Source organism: Arvicanthis niloticus, chromosome 15 (genome assembly GCF_011762505.2).
Source record: "Arvicanthis niloticus isolate mArvNil1 chromosome 15, mArvNil1.pat.X, whole genome shotgun sequence".
Classification (NCBI taxonomy): Eukaryota; Metazoa; Chordata; class Mammalia; order Rodentia; family Muridae; genus Arvicanthis; species Arvicanthis niloticus.
The window spans coordinates 39,002,566-39,021,408 of NC_047672.1; the positions used below are offsets into that span (position 1 = coordinate 39,002,566).

At 38.1% G+C, this 18,843-nt stretch overlaps 1 protein-coding gene across 9 annotated transcripts in view; it reads left to right on the plus strand.

The window, feature by feature from the left end:
• The window catches only part of Cadps2 (calcium dependent secretion activator 2), a 499,527-nt gene that overhangs the window by 352,278 nt on the left and 128,406 nt on the right, over positions 1-18,843 (plus strand). For all 9 annotated transcript variants that reach the window (XM_076913647.1, XM_076913648.1, XM_076913651.1 and 6 more), the window contains exons 12-13: positions 10,015-10,151; positions 12,160-12,347. In XM_076913647.1, the coding sequence (XP_076769762.1) occupies positions 10,015-10,151; positions 12,160-12,347 (325 nt within the window). The remainder of the gene's footprint in view (positions 1-10,014; positions 10,152-12,159; positions 12,348-18,843) is intronic.

An 18,843-nucleotide genomic window follows, 5' to 3' on the forward strand; every position in this document is an offset into this window, starting at 1 on the left:
CTGGGATCACATAGGGATGGACCCATGGCTCCAGCTGTGTATGTAAGAGAGGATGGCCTTATCAGTCATAGGTGGGAGAGGAGATCCTTGGTTCCATGAAGGCTAGACACCGAGTGTGGGGGAATAGAGGGTGGGGAGGTGGGAGTGAGCAGGTAGGTGGGGGCACATCCTCATAGAAGCAGGAGGAGGGGGGATGGGATAGGAGAGTTCCTGTGCAGATATGTGGGGATATGGGGTAAGGGTATACCATCTGAAATGTAAATAAAATATTCAATAAATAAAAAAAGAAAAGAAATGATGCCATGGGCTATGATATTGAGCCATCGGATGCAAAGCTCCATCAGTGCAAACACACACACACATACACACACACACACACACACACACACACACACACTCTCTCTCTCTCTCAACCCAGAATGCCTTCCTCAATGTTGAAGAATCTTTTTTATATCTTTTTATGTCTCTGATCAGGGATTGTCTCTGGATTACTTTGCTTCTATGAGTGATGTATACTTTTGTTTCTCCTGACTTCGATATTCAGTAGGTATAAACTGAGTATTTAGAACTTTGGTTCTGACCACCTACATTGACCAGATTCCGTTCTTTATCCATGGGATACAGTTCTACAGTATTTAATGGGAACCTCCTTTGTCTTCTTTCAAATTCATATTTGGTTTGTGAGCCGTCAGGGCCTCATAATTGATACTGTAGTATTAGTTTTCTTGTTCAGCTCGGTTTTTGAAATTCTCATTCCTGTTTTCATGTTTGCATCCATGTCTCATTCTTTTAGCATTCCCTTTGTGATAATGGAGTGCGCCTGTCTCTTTGCACCTACAGTTAGGTCCCCCTTATGTTTTTACCTGTTTTCTCTCATGTAGGAAAAGACCTAGAACACATCCAAATTCTTATTTGAGCTGTACTTACCTCTTTTCTTTTACCTCTTTTCCTCCTATAAAAATCTATCTTTATTGACTCAAAATTCCTACTACATGCTTTTTAATATTAGCCTCTCATCTGTGGACCACTCCTTTATTGTTTGCTAGGGTATTTCTAAACATGGCATAATTAGATTGCTCTTGCATCTTTTTTTTTTCTTCTTAGTTGTTGCCTATTTTTTTTTTTTTTACTTTAGAGCTAGTTTAATTTTTCCTTTTAATTAGCATATATTAATTAATGAGCTTCATTAGACCATTTTCACACATGTGCATAATGTATTTGTATCTTTCTCATCTCTCCTTACCTTCTATTGCTCCCCACCCCTGACCACTTCCACTGATGCCTTTCCTATCCCAACTAATCTTCTTCATACATTCATGTTTTTTTTTTTTTTTTAGTTTTGTCTTTTCTTATTTTTCTGTGTGTGTGTGTGATGTATTGTGGGTTTTAGGGCTCTTTACAGCATCATGGGTTAGGGGTTCTTTATAAGCATCAGCTTCTTACTGGTGATTGCACACTGAAGAAAAGATATCTTCCTCCACTTGTCACTATTAATTGTCTATGCCTAGGGAAGCCTGGGACCTTGTGTGCCCCTGAACACAGCATCCATCCCACTCTCCTTCACTCCTAGTTGACTTTTATTTCCTCCTCGGTAGCATTCTCTGACTTTAGGGGGAGTAAAATTGTCCTTCTATGTAAGGATAAATATTCAACAGTCCCTTATACTCTGCCTCTCATCACTGATGCCTCTCTGCCCTTATGCTGATGCCCACTGGAAAAGGAACCTTTCTTAACCAAAGTTAATGACAATACTTATCCATATGCATGAGCATGGTTATTGAGAAGCATATCATACCCATTTAATGGAATTAAAAACAGCAGTAGCTTATCTACTGAAGCCTCTGACCTCCTAAGCCATGGTTTTTGAGCAAGCATACAGAACCAGAGAATTCCTTCCTGTGGAGTAGACTTCAAATCCAGCCAGAAAGGAGGTACTTACTCCCATTTCTGACTTTGCCACTATTGCAACAAAGGTGATTTTTTTTTTTTTGGTATAGCCATTCTGTACTAGAGTACACAGGTGCCACAACTAAGTAAGACTCTTATTGAACATATTTCCTCCTACACGACCTGCAAGCAGCCTACATGGTATCTTTGGACATTATGAGAGCTGGTTAGCAGGAAGAAAGCTTCTACTGTCTTTGTATCTAGAATTCTGTACATCCCGCAAACAAAGCATGTGGTATCTTCAGTAATAGACTCTTGCCATCCTGCTCTGATAAGAAAACTTCAGACATAGTTATTATCAGTATTATTTGGAGGCCTCATAAGGCTCTAGCCAAAAACTTTTAGGTAACCCAGCCCTGGCACTGAGATTTTCCTTAGTAACCTGTGGCTTCTGTTTTGGTGTTTTTCTCCTTTTGGTCATTTACTGTTCATTTATCTTTTTTTTTTTTTTTTTTTTTTTTTTTTTTTTTTTTTTTTTTTTTTGGTTTTGGTTTTTTAAGACAGGGTTTCTCTGTGTCCTGGTTGTCCTGGAACTCACTCTGTAGACCAGGCTGGCCTCAAACTCAGAAATCCACCTGCCTCTGCCTCCCAAGTGCTGGGATTAAAGGCATGTGCCACCACCACCCAGCGTCATTTATCTTCTTTTTTAGTTGGCCTCTAAAATATTTTGTTTGTATTACTTTCTTATTGTTGAGTTTTAAGATATCTTTATATATTCTGGATGTAAAACATGACACTTGACTAATATTTTCTCATCTGTGGCTTGTTCTACCATAAATCTTAATAGTTCCTTTCAAAAGAAATATCTCAATTTTGATGAAGTATTTTTTTCATCTTGCTATTGGTTTTGTTTTTAAGATGATGTATTATGATGGAACTCATGGTCTATATTCTTTCTGTATCAAGATCTTTTTTTTTTTAAAGATTTATTTATTTATTTTATGTATGTGAATACACTGTAGCTGTCTTCAGACATGCCAGGAGAGGGCATCAGATCCCTTTATAGATGGTTATGAGCTTCCATGTGGGTGCTGGACATTGAACTCAGGACCTCTGGAAGAGCAGCCAGTGCTCTTAACTGCTGAGCCATCTCTCCAGCCCCTGCATCAAGACCTGGAATGCTGGAATTAGAGGCCTTGTTTCTTATTTCTTTAAATAGTTATACTTACCTCAGTTACCTTTCAGTTGCTATGCTAAAATACCCAGACAAAGTAACTTAAGGAAAAAAGAGGGATTTTTGTCTTATAATTCAAGATATACTTCGTTCTGTTGGGGAAACTAAGAGAGCAGTGGCTGGAAGCAGCCAGCCATATGCTATACACAGTCAGGAAGAAGAGTGCAGTGGATGCTTGTGCCAAGCTCAGTTCCTGCTGTCTCTATCATCCAAGGTTGCATCCTAGGGAATAGTACCACCCACAGTGGGCAGATCCTCTCACCTTGGTTAACTTAATTAAGATAACTTCTATAGGAATGCCCAGAGGCCCATCATCTCCTGGTGACTATAGATCTAAAATTGAGAATAGACAGTAACATTAATGTCATGAACAATAAATCTTCACCTGCAGCAATATTTAAACATTTATCCTATACCTAGCTATCATATAACATGCCTCTTAGATTTTTTGCATCTATTTTGACTCAATGTTTATATTCATAAATGTTCATATCAGTGATTATGGAATCATATAGGCATTTGGTGAGTTGCAAAGGCTACTCTTGGGCATTTGTCAGCATCAATTGATTGCATATTTGTATGTTTCTGGACTCTCCTTTCTTTTCTTTTAGTGGGTTTATCTTCCATATTTTTACCGTACTTTGCTGGAGCTTTAGAACCCTGGCAGTTTGGTAGTAGATTCTTCTCTCTTGGGGTACTTTAGCTACATCCTTTGTATTTCCATCCTGTATAGAGATTTTACTCTATGGAAGACTTCTGCTACTTTTTATCTTGCAGTGTCAAGCTTTCGTGACTCTTCACTTTCTTACAAGCAGAATAGAAAAAAAGTGTTTTACTAATTTAAGGATTTCGTTCTGCTTTCTTACAGCTTCCATTTTTTGTTAGATTGTTCCTCTATGTGTGTCTTTTTTTTTTCTTCAGCCACTTAAAAATTTCCTCATCAATTATTTTCCTGAACAATTTAGTTATTATGTTTCTTTAGTTTTCATCATGTAGACATTCTGAAGCTTTACTTAGAAAGGGTTTGAATTTTTTTTTCCCTCCTTAGGATTTAAGTTTTGCTGTGAAAGAATGAAGCTGTGTTTACCGGGATTAATTTTCTGTTTCTTGACCACAATCCTCCTTAATAGTCCTTCTGTTTTGGCTGCCAAGATAAAACCAGCATTCCAGGATCAGTGTGAGGTTTGGGCACCACCTCTTATATTCTCATAGAATAATAACACATACACACACACACAAAATCCCCTTCAAATAGTTTCTGCAGCCACAGATGCTGAGTAGTAGTGGTTCCCACATGGGAGCCAGTTTTCCACACACTAACTCTCCTGCCTGTAACACACGACAATTGATCTAGGAATACTGATGTTGACTGGAGACAAAGGCTTTACCTGCATCCGGAGGAATTGGTCATGGAAACTGCTAACAGGGAGCAGAGATTGCTCAACTGAGTATTCCCTTTCTGCCTACCGCTTTGGGTGTTCCTGACAACTCCATCCACTGTGGCCTTCCTCCATGGTCAGCCCATTTTCAGCCAGGAATACTTGGGCTTTCTGTGCTATAACTTAGGTCATTTCTCCTGACAGCAGCCTGAAGCAGTTTTTCTGGCACTAATGTAAGGCAGATTTAAGGCTTGCCTTTGTCATCTCGCATCTCTTAGAATGTACTCTTCCATGTTGCCTGATGTATGGCATTGTGATAATGTTTATAAGCTTATAATTTTTTTCTCCACATTTAACTTTTTTTGATAGAAAAGTAACCCCTCCCCCGATCATGCCACTCTCCTTGACCCAAACAATCAAATGTCTGCAGACCTTTTGCCCTGTGTTATAAGCATCAGAGTTAAAGTGGGAAAGAATGACTCCCTCTTGGGGCCCCACTGAGTCACAGTGACTTGACTACTATTTTTGTGAAAATGTCACCCTCACTAACTTGAATTCTGGTGTCTGGAGTGATATCATACAGACCCTAAGAGAACACAAATGCCAGCCCAGACTACTATATCCAGCAAAACTCTCAATCACTATTGATGGAGAAACCAAGATATTCCATGACAAAACCAAATTTACACAATATCTTCCCACAAATCCAGCCCTACAAAGGATAATAGAGGGAAAACTCCAACACAAGGAGAACAGCTACAACATAAAAAAAGCAAGATAGCTACACAAACATAATTACACCTCTAGTAACTAAAATAACAGGAAGCAACAATCACTTTTCCTTAATATCCCTTAATATCAATGGACTCACTTCCCCCAATAAAAAGACATAGGCTAACAGACTGGATACGTATACAGGACCCAGAATTTTGCTGCATACAGGAAACCCATTTCAGTGGCAAAGACAGATACTACCTTAGAGTAAAGGGCTGGAAAACAGTTTTCCAAGCAAATAGTCCCAAGAAACAAGCTGGAGTAGCCATTTCGAATAAAATCGACTTTCAACCAAAAATTATCAAAAAAGATAAGGAAGGACACTTCATACTCATCAAAGGAAAAATCTACCAACATAAACTCTGAATTCTGAACATCTATGCTCCAAATGCAAGGGTACCCACATTCATAAAAGAAACTTTACTAAAATTCAAAGCACACATTGCATCTCATACAATAATAGTGGGAGATTTCAAAACCCCACTCTCAGCAATGGACAGATCATGGAAACAGAAACTAAACAGAGACACAGTGTACTTAATGGAAGTTATGAACCAAATGGATTTAACAGTTATCTATAGAACATTTCATCCTAAAACAAAAGAATATACCTTTTTATATTTTTATACTTATTTATATTTTTATATAAATAGGTATATTTTTAAGAATATACCTATTTATATTTTTATATTTTAGAGAAGGCACCTCATGGTACCTTCTCTAAAATAGATCATATAATTGGTCACAAAACAGGCCTCAACAGATACAAAAATATTGAAATAATTTCTTGCATCTTATCAGATCACCATGGACTAAGGCTGATCTTCAATAATAACAAAAACAATGGAAAGCCCACATACACGTGGAAACTAATAAAACTTTTATATCTTCTTAAATTTCTAGCAAACAGCGACATTGATCAATTTGGATTTTATGACGTCCACTGTTTTCACTTCTTGTGACAATACCACTGAGAGATGTCAGAGCCTAGATAGACAACTGTTACCATAGAAACTCCATCAGCACCCTCAATTACCAAGTCCCACATCTGTAGTTAGTCTATAGGTTAATCATCACAATTTATGACATATTGCAGTGTATCATTTAAGATCATTTCTTGCTGGCTTGGTTTGATAATTTTCTTACACTGTTTCATAAGACAAACTAAACTGAAATTTGCTGGTATCTTATCAGAGAACATTTGAAAATTATATATATATATATATATATATTTGAAATAGCCAGATCATATTACCTTACAATAAGCATTAATTTAAGGTAACCTTATAAAACCCTGTTTTAAAGAACAGGTTTTAGATGATTGGAAACACATTTTCCAACTGATTTATATGCCTCACCTGTGTCTTTTAAGAGTAAAATATAGATGAGTTATGCCAAGGAAAACTACATGAAAATATGTTCTTGTGAAAAAGAGAAATTAAACAATATTATGTTTTGGTTCTGGTTTTAGTTTATGAGACAATAATTTGAATGAAGAAATGTAGAGAGACAGACAACAGGTTTGCAGGGTGTAGGTTTTTCATGAAAGACACAGGTAAGAAGATATCGTTGCACTAATTGGTTTTGTTAAATATGTAGATTGTAGCTACTCTTTTCACAGATATTACCTATGCCGTGTGACCTGTCAATCTGCTTCACTTTACCCACTTTTTACTTTCTTTATGTGTCTATGACATTATGTTGTAATATATGAAATGAATCTGTCAAAAATACTGAGCATTCAGTAGCACTCATCTGTATCTTACTTTCTTGCTCTTATGCTAATAGTATTTCTTGTACTTTGCCGGCTGCTATAAGTATTCATATACATTGTTATCTTTGTTTAAAATAAAGGCCAATCAACTAAACCAACTTTAGTTTTAAAAAAATTAAAATTTGAATAAAAAACTAAAAATAAAGATATTCATCACATAGGGAGGTCCAAATTATCTTGGAGTTTATTTTTAATTCATTGTGGCTTCATAGAAGCTAAGAGAGACATGTATTCCGCACTGTGTTTTGCACTGCTTTTATCTGACACAGGAAAAAAGTATCTGGGTCTTTGCAGAATGGGTTTTGAAAAGCTCGAGACCTAAGGCCATCAAGTTCTTGTTGGGGGTGTTTGTTTGTTTGTTGTTAATGTTATTGTGGGAGATTTTGTTGGGAACCTGGCTTGTACCACAGCAAACTGAGGCCTTCAGAGGACAATTTGAGGCAGGCAGTTCTTTCCTTCCTTTACGTGGGCCCTGGGTATTGAACACAGGTCAATAAACTTGTTAGCAAGTACTGTTACTCACTGAGCTGTCTCACTACACCTTGTTTTGGGTCTTACCTTAAAACTTTAATTAGTTTGTTTGTATTTTCGAAGTTGGAGAGGAATATTTCTTTGTGACTTGATATTTGTGAATATATAGTCACTAATCAAATTGTTGAAAAATAATTTTTCAATCGTGTGTTTTGTCACATTAGTTAAAAAACTATTTGACATTGTATCTCATGAAATACTATTTTATTAGTAAAAACAAATTATAGAAGTATAAAAATTAACTATAGAATCATTTTCAGAAGTATATATTTTATGAATTTTTTCTATTGTTTTTAAAAATGATTCTTTAAACCTTTGTCATAAAATAAGAATTCTGAGGGTTTTTTTCCTCTGAAATTTATCACATATCCTGGTCTCCACAGATGAACCATTAATGGTCGTTATTTTTAACTGCTTCTTATGACCTCTGCTGAAAGAAATAATGAATAAAAATCAGCAGTTATTTTATAAAAATAATCATCTCACCGAGGTGACACTGAGCAAATTCTTACTTGGAGAAATGAAGATGCTAAAATAGATCAATTCCTTCAACTGTAAAATGCTTGTGTTTTGCCTTCCTGGGTGTTCTGCCTCCTACTCACTCAATGCTATTCACATCACTACATCTTCAACTTTTAAAGACTCTGAGACAAAATATAAGTTGAATTGCCTTACTTCTCAATCAAAAAAAATGTTTAGGGCTCATCCTTTTAATACTATATATCATATGATATATTTTACCCTTTGGGTAATCATTAAAAATAAAAGAACACAATTGGTATTTTATCCAAAGATGATTATGGAATACCTTACATCGTCAATGCATCTTCTTCCATTCTTTATTGCTACATTCAGGTTTTTAATGTTTCGTTGGACTTGTGATATACATTAGTTTTTCTGTCTTTTTTAAAATGTGATTCTCAAGACCCTTCAGCTTGAATTATACAGTTCTTCCATCTACAAATATGGCTGAAAGTTGAACTTGACATGGATCAATATGATCTGGGCTAAATATCTAAATGTGACTGATTATGTTAGCATCATGTCCACAGATCAATATTGAGTTTTATTATGAGCCTGACTCTATAATTGGGTTTAATCAATAAACTTTTGTCTCTTTTCCTCTGCAGTTTTAGGATCTGAAACCACGTGGGTTTCAGAGACTATATTTAGCTTGCATTTAGCACTCTTCTCTTGTGATGACCAGAAGGAGATTTATGTATGAATTTTAAGGAACAATGGGCATCATGTTTATAACTGTTGAAAAGTCCACTTTAGTTCTGATAACTGGCTATGTGGTCAGAGCTAATGCAGCAACACCCCAGCACTCCTTTTGGGAAGTGTGTGGGCTTTTTCTGTCTATATTTAGTAAATCACATTGAAGACTTTGACAAAACATACCATTAATGAAAGCAGTCATAAAGGCTCGCCTTTTGATAAACCCGCAGGGTCTACCAACGTTGAAAGATGCAGTCTGTAAAGAGCAGTAAATTTGAACCTTTGATTGAAGTGCCATTTGGGATGTGGTGCATTGTCTGCATATCTGCAAAGCCACGATGCTCCCTTTTTCATGTCTCTTAAACTTGAAGCTTGAGAGCATTCAATGCCATTTCTGCATTAAAGTTGGTCCCATTAAAAGCTCTATACAAAAAGCAGACTGGAAGTGATCCAGCTGAAGCTTGTGTGCTTAACTCTGGCCTAGTTTGCCATTTGGAAAGCAGGCTCCTGGCCATCACTGCTGTTTCCTTTATGAACAGACCTGGATCGTTTGGGGGTTACTTCTTTTTGCAAAAATAATCTTAAAATGCATGAATTTTTCCCTCCCCCCATTCTGTATAGGGTTTTTCAATTCAGCGAGGGCTGGCTTAGACTCTGTAGATCAGGCTGGCCTCATCCTCTGCCTTCCAAACACTGTGACTAAAAGTATGTTCCATGTTTAGCCCAACTTCCCTTAAAATTGGGAAATGAAATTGTTCTTCTAGTGGGTCTGAGGAACAACTATGAATAAAAATTAGATTTTGAGCACATGTGATGTCTCAAAGGATAGAGGCATTTGTAGCCATGCTTAATAACCTTTGTTTGATCCTTGAAACCAAGGTAGCAGGTAGCAGAAGCAAAATAACCAGTTCCTGCAAATTGTTCTCTGACCCTTTATGTGCATCCTGGGATGCACACTCACACACATAATAAATACATGCAGCTAAAAGGTTTTCTTTGATTGTATTCATTCTAAGTAGTTTGTGAGTTTTTTCCTCCTGTCATTTTGTGGCTTCAGACTTTGCAATTCATATTAACATCATATAGTCTTTGTATCATAATGTATTAAAGAGTTGTCTATTATCATGAGTCCTGAATTTTGTGTTCCTTTTAAACTATATTATTGGTTATTAAATCAGAAACATAAATGTGCTCTAAGTGACCTTTTGAATTTACAGATGCAGACCGTTTTCAGAAACACGGGATGGATGAGTTTATTTCTGCGAGTCCCTGCAAGCTTGACCATGCCTTCCTCTTCAGAATTCTCCAGAGACAGACTTTGGATCACAGACTGAATGATTCATACTCCTGTTTGGTGGGTACAAATCTGACTCTCTGGTCACCTATAGGTAAGAATAGAAGATTTTAGAAAGTGAGAAATAGTCGCTGTAAAACATCACTTTATTCCTGACTCATTTCATCACGGTAGTGGGGTTAGGGTTGAAGAATTCCAATCGATTGCTTCTCAATTTGAAAATTATACACTCGAAGACCACTGCTGTGCCACTCAATAGATGGGAGAATAGACTGGGATAGATGCTGAACTGCTTTATCAGGGCCCCAAGAGAATGCTGAGTAAAAAGAAAACCCCTTAAATAAAGACATAAAACCACTGCCATAGGATTCACCAATAACTGTACAGGCATTTTAAAATGTATGTTCTATTCATCAGGCATTGCTATAGTGTACCTGTCTGTCTCTTTGACTCCTAGGACAGCAGAAGCTCTAGGAGGAAGAAACAGAAAGACTAACAATCCAATGGGACATGCTAAACAGGATGAGAGACAGAGGGGGAAAAGACAGAGGGACAGAGGGGTAGAAACAGAGAGGATTTAGGTAGATAACTGCTACCTGTTATGTGTTGAATGTAGAGTGAGATTTTTGATGTAATAATTTATATATTTCTTGATACCACAGAGTCTGGGGATTAAAGTTATATAGGCTAATAACTATTGTTGGAAATGACATACCCTGTCACCACTTGACTCTCATGGATACTAAGGATGATAGCTTCATAGAGTAAGTTATAGTCTCTTTGAAGTCAGTTCTCAGACACTGTATTCTCAAGTCTTTGGAGATATCTAGTGGACATGGAGAAATGAGTCAACTGTTGAGCTTACACTGACAATTTATCAACTTGTTTATGAGTCTGAGAATAGAGCTGTGATTGATGGCAAGCACCTTTAATCCCAACACTTGGGAAGCAGAGGCAAGCAGATTTGGCAGGTCTCTTTTAGTTCAAGGCTATCTGGGTCTATATAGAAAGTTCCAGGGTAGCCAGGGCTATAGAGCAAGACTTGGCCCTGAAAAATAAATAAAAGAGGGAGGGACAAAGGCAAGGAGGGAGAAATGGCAAGGAAAACAAGTCTGAGAAAAATGTTATCGTGTGCCTTGTATACACCGAGAGAGGAGTATGGCACGATTAGGAGCAGTGCCTGGGAATAGAATGTGTTTGTTTGTCAACCAGACTCACTAAATGTCTTTCTCTATTGTGTTCACAGTCGTGATTTAAGCTGAATCATAATGTGCGCCATGTGTGATGTTCTAAATAGTAGTGACCCAGTATCTGCAATGTGGCTGTTCCACTGACTGCCTTCCCATCTCCACTGTAGGGTTGGATGGCACCTCTTCCCTTTCCTTTATTAATATGTTATCCTGTAACTCTGTCCTCTTCCTCCATAATAGCTATTATGTTTATTTTAAAGCCCCCTTCTTTATCATTTTAATCTAATCCACAAGGATTAGTTTGGCATAGTTTAGGAAACTGCCGTAGCTAACCCACTCTGCCCCACTCTCACAGACAAGATCTTACTTAAGAAAGAAAAGGTACCACTCAAGGAAAACGCTAACTCCCTTATGATCACGGAAGGGCAGAGTGAGCGCAAGATACTCCAGATATAAGCATGCAAATGCATGCCACAGGTAGACTTACTGAAATCTGCTTTTAGTTTAGGTTACACAATGCTTCCAATGAATGGTCAGTTTTGGTGCAGGCATCTGCTTTGTTAACCGACTCATAAAGAGATCAGAGTTTAGGGAGTATCACTCTTTGTGACTGACAAATGTAAATAAAACTTGTGAATAAAATTTGACTAGTTTTGAATGGCAGTAGAGAAAGGCAAGGTGCCCACACATAGTCACGGGGTTTGCCGGTGTCTCAGGTCACTTCCCAAACTGATACATTCCATCTGAAAATAACATCTAAAGCTGCCACTAACAAAGCAAATGCCATAGACACTCTGAGGCTGCTGCTGCCAATGCCTGCATATGCATAACAGAAAAGCAAGTCAAGAGAAAATATGTCTTTTTCTTTTCTCCTGCAGGGGTGGTTTAGCCCTGGCCAAGTCTTTGTGTTAGATGAGTACTGTGCCCGCTACGGTGTGAGAGGCTGTCACAGGCATCTCTGCTACCTTACAGAACTGATGGAACATTCAGAAAACGGTGCTGTCATTGACCCCACCCTGCTCCATTACAGCTTTGCATTCTGTGCCTCTCACGTGCACGGCAACAGGTATTTTGACTTGCAAATACACAGTGAAATGTATAGGGTTGCCTGGAAGACGGGGAGAATGTGCTTTGCCATCATCGCCTAGTAACGGATTGTAAATAGCAGGTACTTCTTAGTAGGAGAAAAAAAAAATCACACAAAGGAAAAATGTACATCAATACGCCGTTGATTTAGGTGAGCTGCACTCTATGTTTCTTTTTGCTGGCAAAACCACTTGAAAAACAGAGAGACAGAGAACATATCCATGAGAGTGCAAGTTGTCTTTTCGTTCTTCAGTGCCACCTGGTTCTGCATAGCTTAAGTGTCCAGATGATTCCTATTGTAGTGCATGTGTGTCCCTGAGGAAGGTTTGCTGTCAGGATGATGCAAGGCTAAGGATCTTTGCTTAGCTTTAACGGAATAAACTTTCACTGTTAAAGCACAATCAGATACCATACTCAATGCTGAGACTCCTCACAACCCCTTTCTTAACTTAGATTTCTGGAGCAAGTACCCTGCATCAAAATTCTGAGCCATTGAACATACTTTTTGTTCTACTAAGAAAAAAAAAATCACCTAATGTAGCCCTCAATAACTCTGTGCCACTGGACTTAAAAATTTATCCATAACACTATCCATCTAAAATTGTCTCCAGGGTAGCTTTGTTAAGGCTCCTCCTGTAACTGAGGTACATACAGTCCAACCTTTTTGACTTGTTTAATTAATTACTGTTCTATCTCTTATCTCCACTGTTTTCTTTCTTTCTTTTTTTTCCCTTTCTTTTCTTTATTTTTTTTTCTTACCCACAAACCTGGGTAAGTTTCAGGTTATTTACAGCATGGCATAGTGTTGAAGGAACTCAGAGTTCAGAACATCCTTATTCAAATAGATACTGAGTAACTAAGTGACTGGGGTTAAATTTCATCATGTTTTCCAGAGTACACGTCTATAAGAAAAGCAAAGTCATAAATTATAGTTGGAAATGAAGCATACAATAAATTGTAAAACACTTAAAAATTGTTATATTCACATTTTTTAAATATTGCTGTGTATTCTCTGAAGTGTTGTTATCCAGGCAACTATGAGGTCCTTTGTTAATAGCACTTGACATCTGGAATATTCTACCAACACCTTCAACCTATACATAAAATTAAATCTAGAATTCCCTCAATCCTCTCTCACCATTGCCCTTGTGTTTCCTCTGCTCTGCCTGTACCTACCTGCCTTGTTTCTTCAGTCTTTTATGCTTTGAGGCCCTCACTTTTCATTCACCCATACCTCCATGCACTTATTCGAGCCATCCCTTTGCCCCTACTTTTTAGTCCTCCAGATTCCTAAGTGTGGTGCAATGTTTTTCTTACCTCAGTTCCCGAGCCTGATTTCTTTTTCTGAAGATTATTTTTTGTTGTTGTTACCTCATATTCTTTTCCATTTCCAAAGCTGCCACTTTGACCTCTAGATAATTCTCACCCAATTATTTTGCACAACTACAGGTCTCTACAGATATTTCGCATCTGGAATGTTCTACTAACATTGTCAAATTTCCATACCTAAAATTAAACCTAAGATCTCATCCAGCTTTTGGACAAACTCTTGTAGTTTCTGTCCGTGGATGGAAATCCTCCTGATATAAGATAAATGTTTACTAAACATTTAATAAATGTTTAATTAAACACCCAATGACCAAAGGAATTCATTGTTTGTGGCCATGTCACTTCCACTAATAGTCTCATGATGTCATACTTGACGTTTTTATTTTCTTCCTTAGACCTGGTTGCTGTCTCTGTCAAGATTTTGTCTGCGTTATCACACCAACTTCTCCATTTTTAATTCTAGTTGTCTCTCCTAGTCCCGCCCCTTTTGGTTTTTCGCATTCTTGTGGCCTTTACAGATACAATGGTGTTTGTATAGATCATCATGGATGATGGATCCCATCAGTGGCCAATCAGACACCTTCAAAATTAAACAGTAGCTTTTTAACCATGTACCAAAGGTCTTAGGAATTTCCATTCTGTTAGTAAGTTAAAAATAGATTCTGAGCCATGTTCTCGTTCCATCATGGTTTCAACATGCCTCACAAAGTTACTTACATAGAGGCGTACCCAATGAAACCTGTTAGGTTTCATGGGGTATTTCCCTTTTGCCTAGTGTTTCACAGTCAGGTCTCCTAAAACTCTTGTAAGATGCCTTCTGTAGCTCATTCAGACTCTGAAAGTCTCTCATCTGTTGCTTCCCTAAGCTGTTTCTCACGAGTGTGCCTGTGTTGCACACACATTCTGTCTCAATCCTACTATATCATATTTTGAGATTTAAAATTTTATTATCATTAACGTATTATCTTCATCCATTAACTCAGTGCTTTGTATATTATAAATACAATGAAATTTTGGTAAAATCTCTACTACTGGCTCTGTCAGCCCATAGTAAAATGAAGTTAATCTTAGTCTTGTGTGGGGTCGTCTCATGTTATCACTTGTTTATGGGCCCATGGTTGCTTGAATGGTAGGAAAATGTTACCAACTGTAGTTTATTTGTATTGTTGTTGTTTGGGTTTTTTTTTTTTTTAACATTTCTCCAAATTGAACCCTCTGTTAAGTGCATGTGAGATTGGAGAGCTGGTGTAGGGGACTTTGATGGCTCTTCCTTGACAGCCAATGTCAAGAGCTCTTTTGCTGAAGCCACTTACTATCTCATAGCTGTTGCAATGCCTCCTGGGCCCTGGGCTTTAAGGTACATCCCAGAGTTGGGCAGCGTTCACAGATGTGTAGAGAGATTTCCTGGAAGCAAATTCAAAGGACAATTATATAATCATATTACTTTACTTATTGGTACTGAAGGGTGGAATTAAATTGCAAACACTGAGTGAGAAATTCAACTAATGAGGTCCTCAAATTTGTGTGTTTGAGACATAAATGTAAAGCTCCTGAAGCACCTAGGAGTGCTTGCCACTGCCTAAGAAGAAACCCGATTTGAATATGAGGTTGCTATAGTTACCTATATTCTACAAAACTATTGTTTTTTTCATAATGTTAATGTAATTTTTATGAAGCAAAGTTGGCATTTATTAAGAAATGAATTTAGTATGTATTTTAAGCATGACATTAGGAAAGGAGAGAGAGAGAGACATAGGAGAACAGTAGCCCACACTCTAGAATGGGTGTGCGCTTCTTGGGTCATGTAACTTGTAATACAGTGTGTTTATATATCCCTGAATATTTAATTCAATTTTCCCATTAAGTCCACTTTATAAAAAGTTAAAATATACACAGTGAGTTGGTCTCTGATTCAACATCTGGGTGGATGCATCTTAAAGGAGAAAAAGGAAGGAAGTGGAAGTTCAAACTTCAGCTCAAGCCAGATGTTATCAAAAAGAAGCTGATCATTCCTGCATTTCTGTGATGTCTGCAGCCCCAAAACTACCATGTAGGAGATGCCCTACTCCCAGGATGCAGGAATAAAATGGGCCACACATGTCTATTGGAAATCTGACTCTAAAATTTGAAAGACTAAACTGGATTGGAAAATGACTTAACCTCTTGGAATTCAGAGTTCTTAGGTGTGAAAGGCCAGGGACAGCCATGTCAGGACAGTGGATGCATACACGCCTCTGTCAGTATCAACTGCCATTATTCTCTGCCACTTTCCTGACCACCCAGCTGAGAAAGATGTAGGCTATGAGAAAGGAGACATGCAAACATCTTGTAGTCCAGCCATTCTACCTCCTGCTAAGCAGAACTACTGCAGCGTGTGTGATTACATTACTAATTTCTTTGCTAATAGAATATTTCAGTTCAACCACTTCTTTCTTGAGAATATGCTACCGTGGTGCACATCTGGCACACCTGATGTTTGTCTGTATAGAGTTTTGTTAAGAATTGTGTCAGTGTCAAGTCCCAACTTTCCTGCCATCTACTGTCGGCATTTTTCTGATCACTCTTGCATCTGTCAAGACACACAGAGAATTGTTTTGTTTGTTACCTGAAAACCGCCTCTGACAAATTCAAAAGGAAGAAGGCTCGCCTTTTGTTATTAGCTGAAGTGAAGGACAGCAGCAGCGTCTGGAGTGAGGTCCCCACCCCCCAGGGAGTACATCCCATCATGCAGTGCTGAGCTTGCTGGGTGTGTGCATTCTGTGAGCCGCATCTTTACTGAATAGGCTCTCTGAAATAAAAGAATAGACACAAACAGAAAGGGCCTGGCTGGTACCAAGACAGAGGAAGACAGAAGGAAGAAAAGAAGAAAAAAAAGTGAGTCAAGGACAAAAACAAGCCCACTCCTGCAGGAAAAGAAGCACACACACCCGTGAATAACAGCCTCTCACAATGATGGTCCCACAGAGGGCCGACAGGAAGGTGAACAGAGATGGGAGAGACAATGCATCCTAAGGGCAAAGTTCGAGGCTGATATGTGTGTTTATATGCCTTGATTTTATATCTCAAGCCAAGGGTGGTGAAACGAAAGCCACAGCATAAAATGGCTTTTATGTCCCAATTTAATATAAGACCTACAGATATAGTCACCCATAATTCTACCTTGAGTAAAGCCACCTGGGATCTGCTACGAGACTTTCAAAGGAGAGCCCTGATGTGCTAGCTTTCAATAGGAAGTAAAAGTGTACAATGCAATGCTAGTACATATAAAAACCACCCTTTTTTTTTTCTGTGAGCCTCTGTCAGATCATCAGATTTTAATGCTTCTATGTTCGTAGATGCTAACATTCACCTTGATTGTCGCTTCAGAGATTATATCTCTGCCTCTCCACTCTAATTTCAGAGATAAGAATACCCATTTTAGTAAAATCATAGACAGCAAATCAGAGAGCATTGTATAAGTTTCACTACTACCTGTTAATCTAGACATAGGTATATGGCATAAAGAAATGATATATAAGACTGTTCTCCCAGCACATGAGAGGAAGAGACATAGGGATCAGGAATTCAAGATCATCCTGTATTATATGGCTGGCTCCATGTCAGCATGCAGGAGACCCTGTCAAAAAATTCAAATATAAATATCACCTGAATTTTAAGTGTAGATGCTCACGTCTAAGGAGTGGAGGCAAGATCAAATACCATGAGCAGCATTCCCTCAAAATATGGTTCATCTGACAGATTCCAACCAACGTGTTAAATGCATAAAGCTGAAAGGTATTATGAATGAATGCCTTTCACGTATGAATTGTGATATCTTTATATTTTTTGAAAAAATATAGAACACCCCTAAATCTGCTTTGATTTCACATTTTCAGCATTATCTTTACCTGTCCAACCTAGTTCAACATGGTGCAGAATAAATATGCTCTCTTAGGACAACACAAAGATTAAAAAGCTTGGGGGAAAGGGAAGACTTGATATGTCCTAATAGCACTGAGATGGGAATCAAAGCATCTGTGGTCTTGACTCTGGCTCTTCTACTTACCAGCCCTTTGGCTTTGAACAACTGGTCCTAATCTTCCTGAGCCACACCTCTTACTTGTTCATGTGTCTAAGAAAAACAACGATACCTACTTGCTTTGGTTACGAAATCAAATAAAATTATATCAACATTTTGTTTATATTGAGGTATTGAGATATCAGGTCATGATTTTTTTATGTACACTATGCAAGTCTTCTACCCCTTATACAAAATGGTTGAGATGTGAAGTATTCTAGATTTCAAATGCTTTTGACTTTTAAAATGTGTGTATGAATGTTCCTTGTTGGACACCTCCAACTGTGGCTGAGCTATAATGATTGAAAAGTTTTGTACTTCAAGAGTTTTCACCAGCCAGGCTGAGTTAGGTACATGGGCTTCTGGGGGTCTTGTTGGAGAAGTACCAAGTACCCGGGTGAATGGTGGGCACCATTATGGCCAGAGCATTCTATAAAGAAGCTTCAAGCAGAAGTTACTTTCTGGAATCTTATAGCTCCTTTTCACCATGTTGCTTGGGACCCTTGTAGACCTAGTAGAAGATTAAGAAAAGCATAAAGCTGGAAGAAAGAAGCCGACCATGAAGGCAGGTAGGGAGACAGACTGCATCTTGAGGAACAGTTACAAAGGTCAGATAATCAGTTTTCTCTGTTTTCGATTCTTCTGAAGCACCGGATAAAAGAGCCTGCAAGCAGGGGTGTCTTGTTGTATGTTAGATACATCAAGTAAGCCGTAGACAAAAGCAAGATCTCTATTGCTCACTCGGGACAACAGCATTCATTTTATCAGCTTTTCCTTCATCCTTATTTGTCACTTGTTTCACAAACAAACAGTGAAGCATCTGACCGCCACCCGCTGTCTATTCACTAAGAAGTACAACCCCAGCCCTTTGGTTCTAGGCAGTAGCTCTCCAGTATTCAAATAGCTTATCTTCCTTCCTCTTCAATGAGATGACATCAAGCATTTGTCACAATATACATCCCATCTAAAAATCCGTAGTCTTATACAGTATTGGTTGACTGGCTTATTTTCATTTTCAAGTTTGCATGGGTGAAGGTCGCTCTTTGCCCTCCATAGTTCCTGTGGTTGTTGGTTTTGACAGATTCAGTCA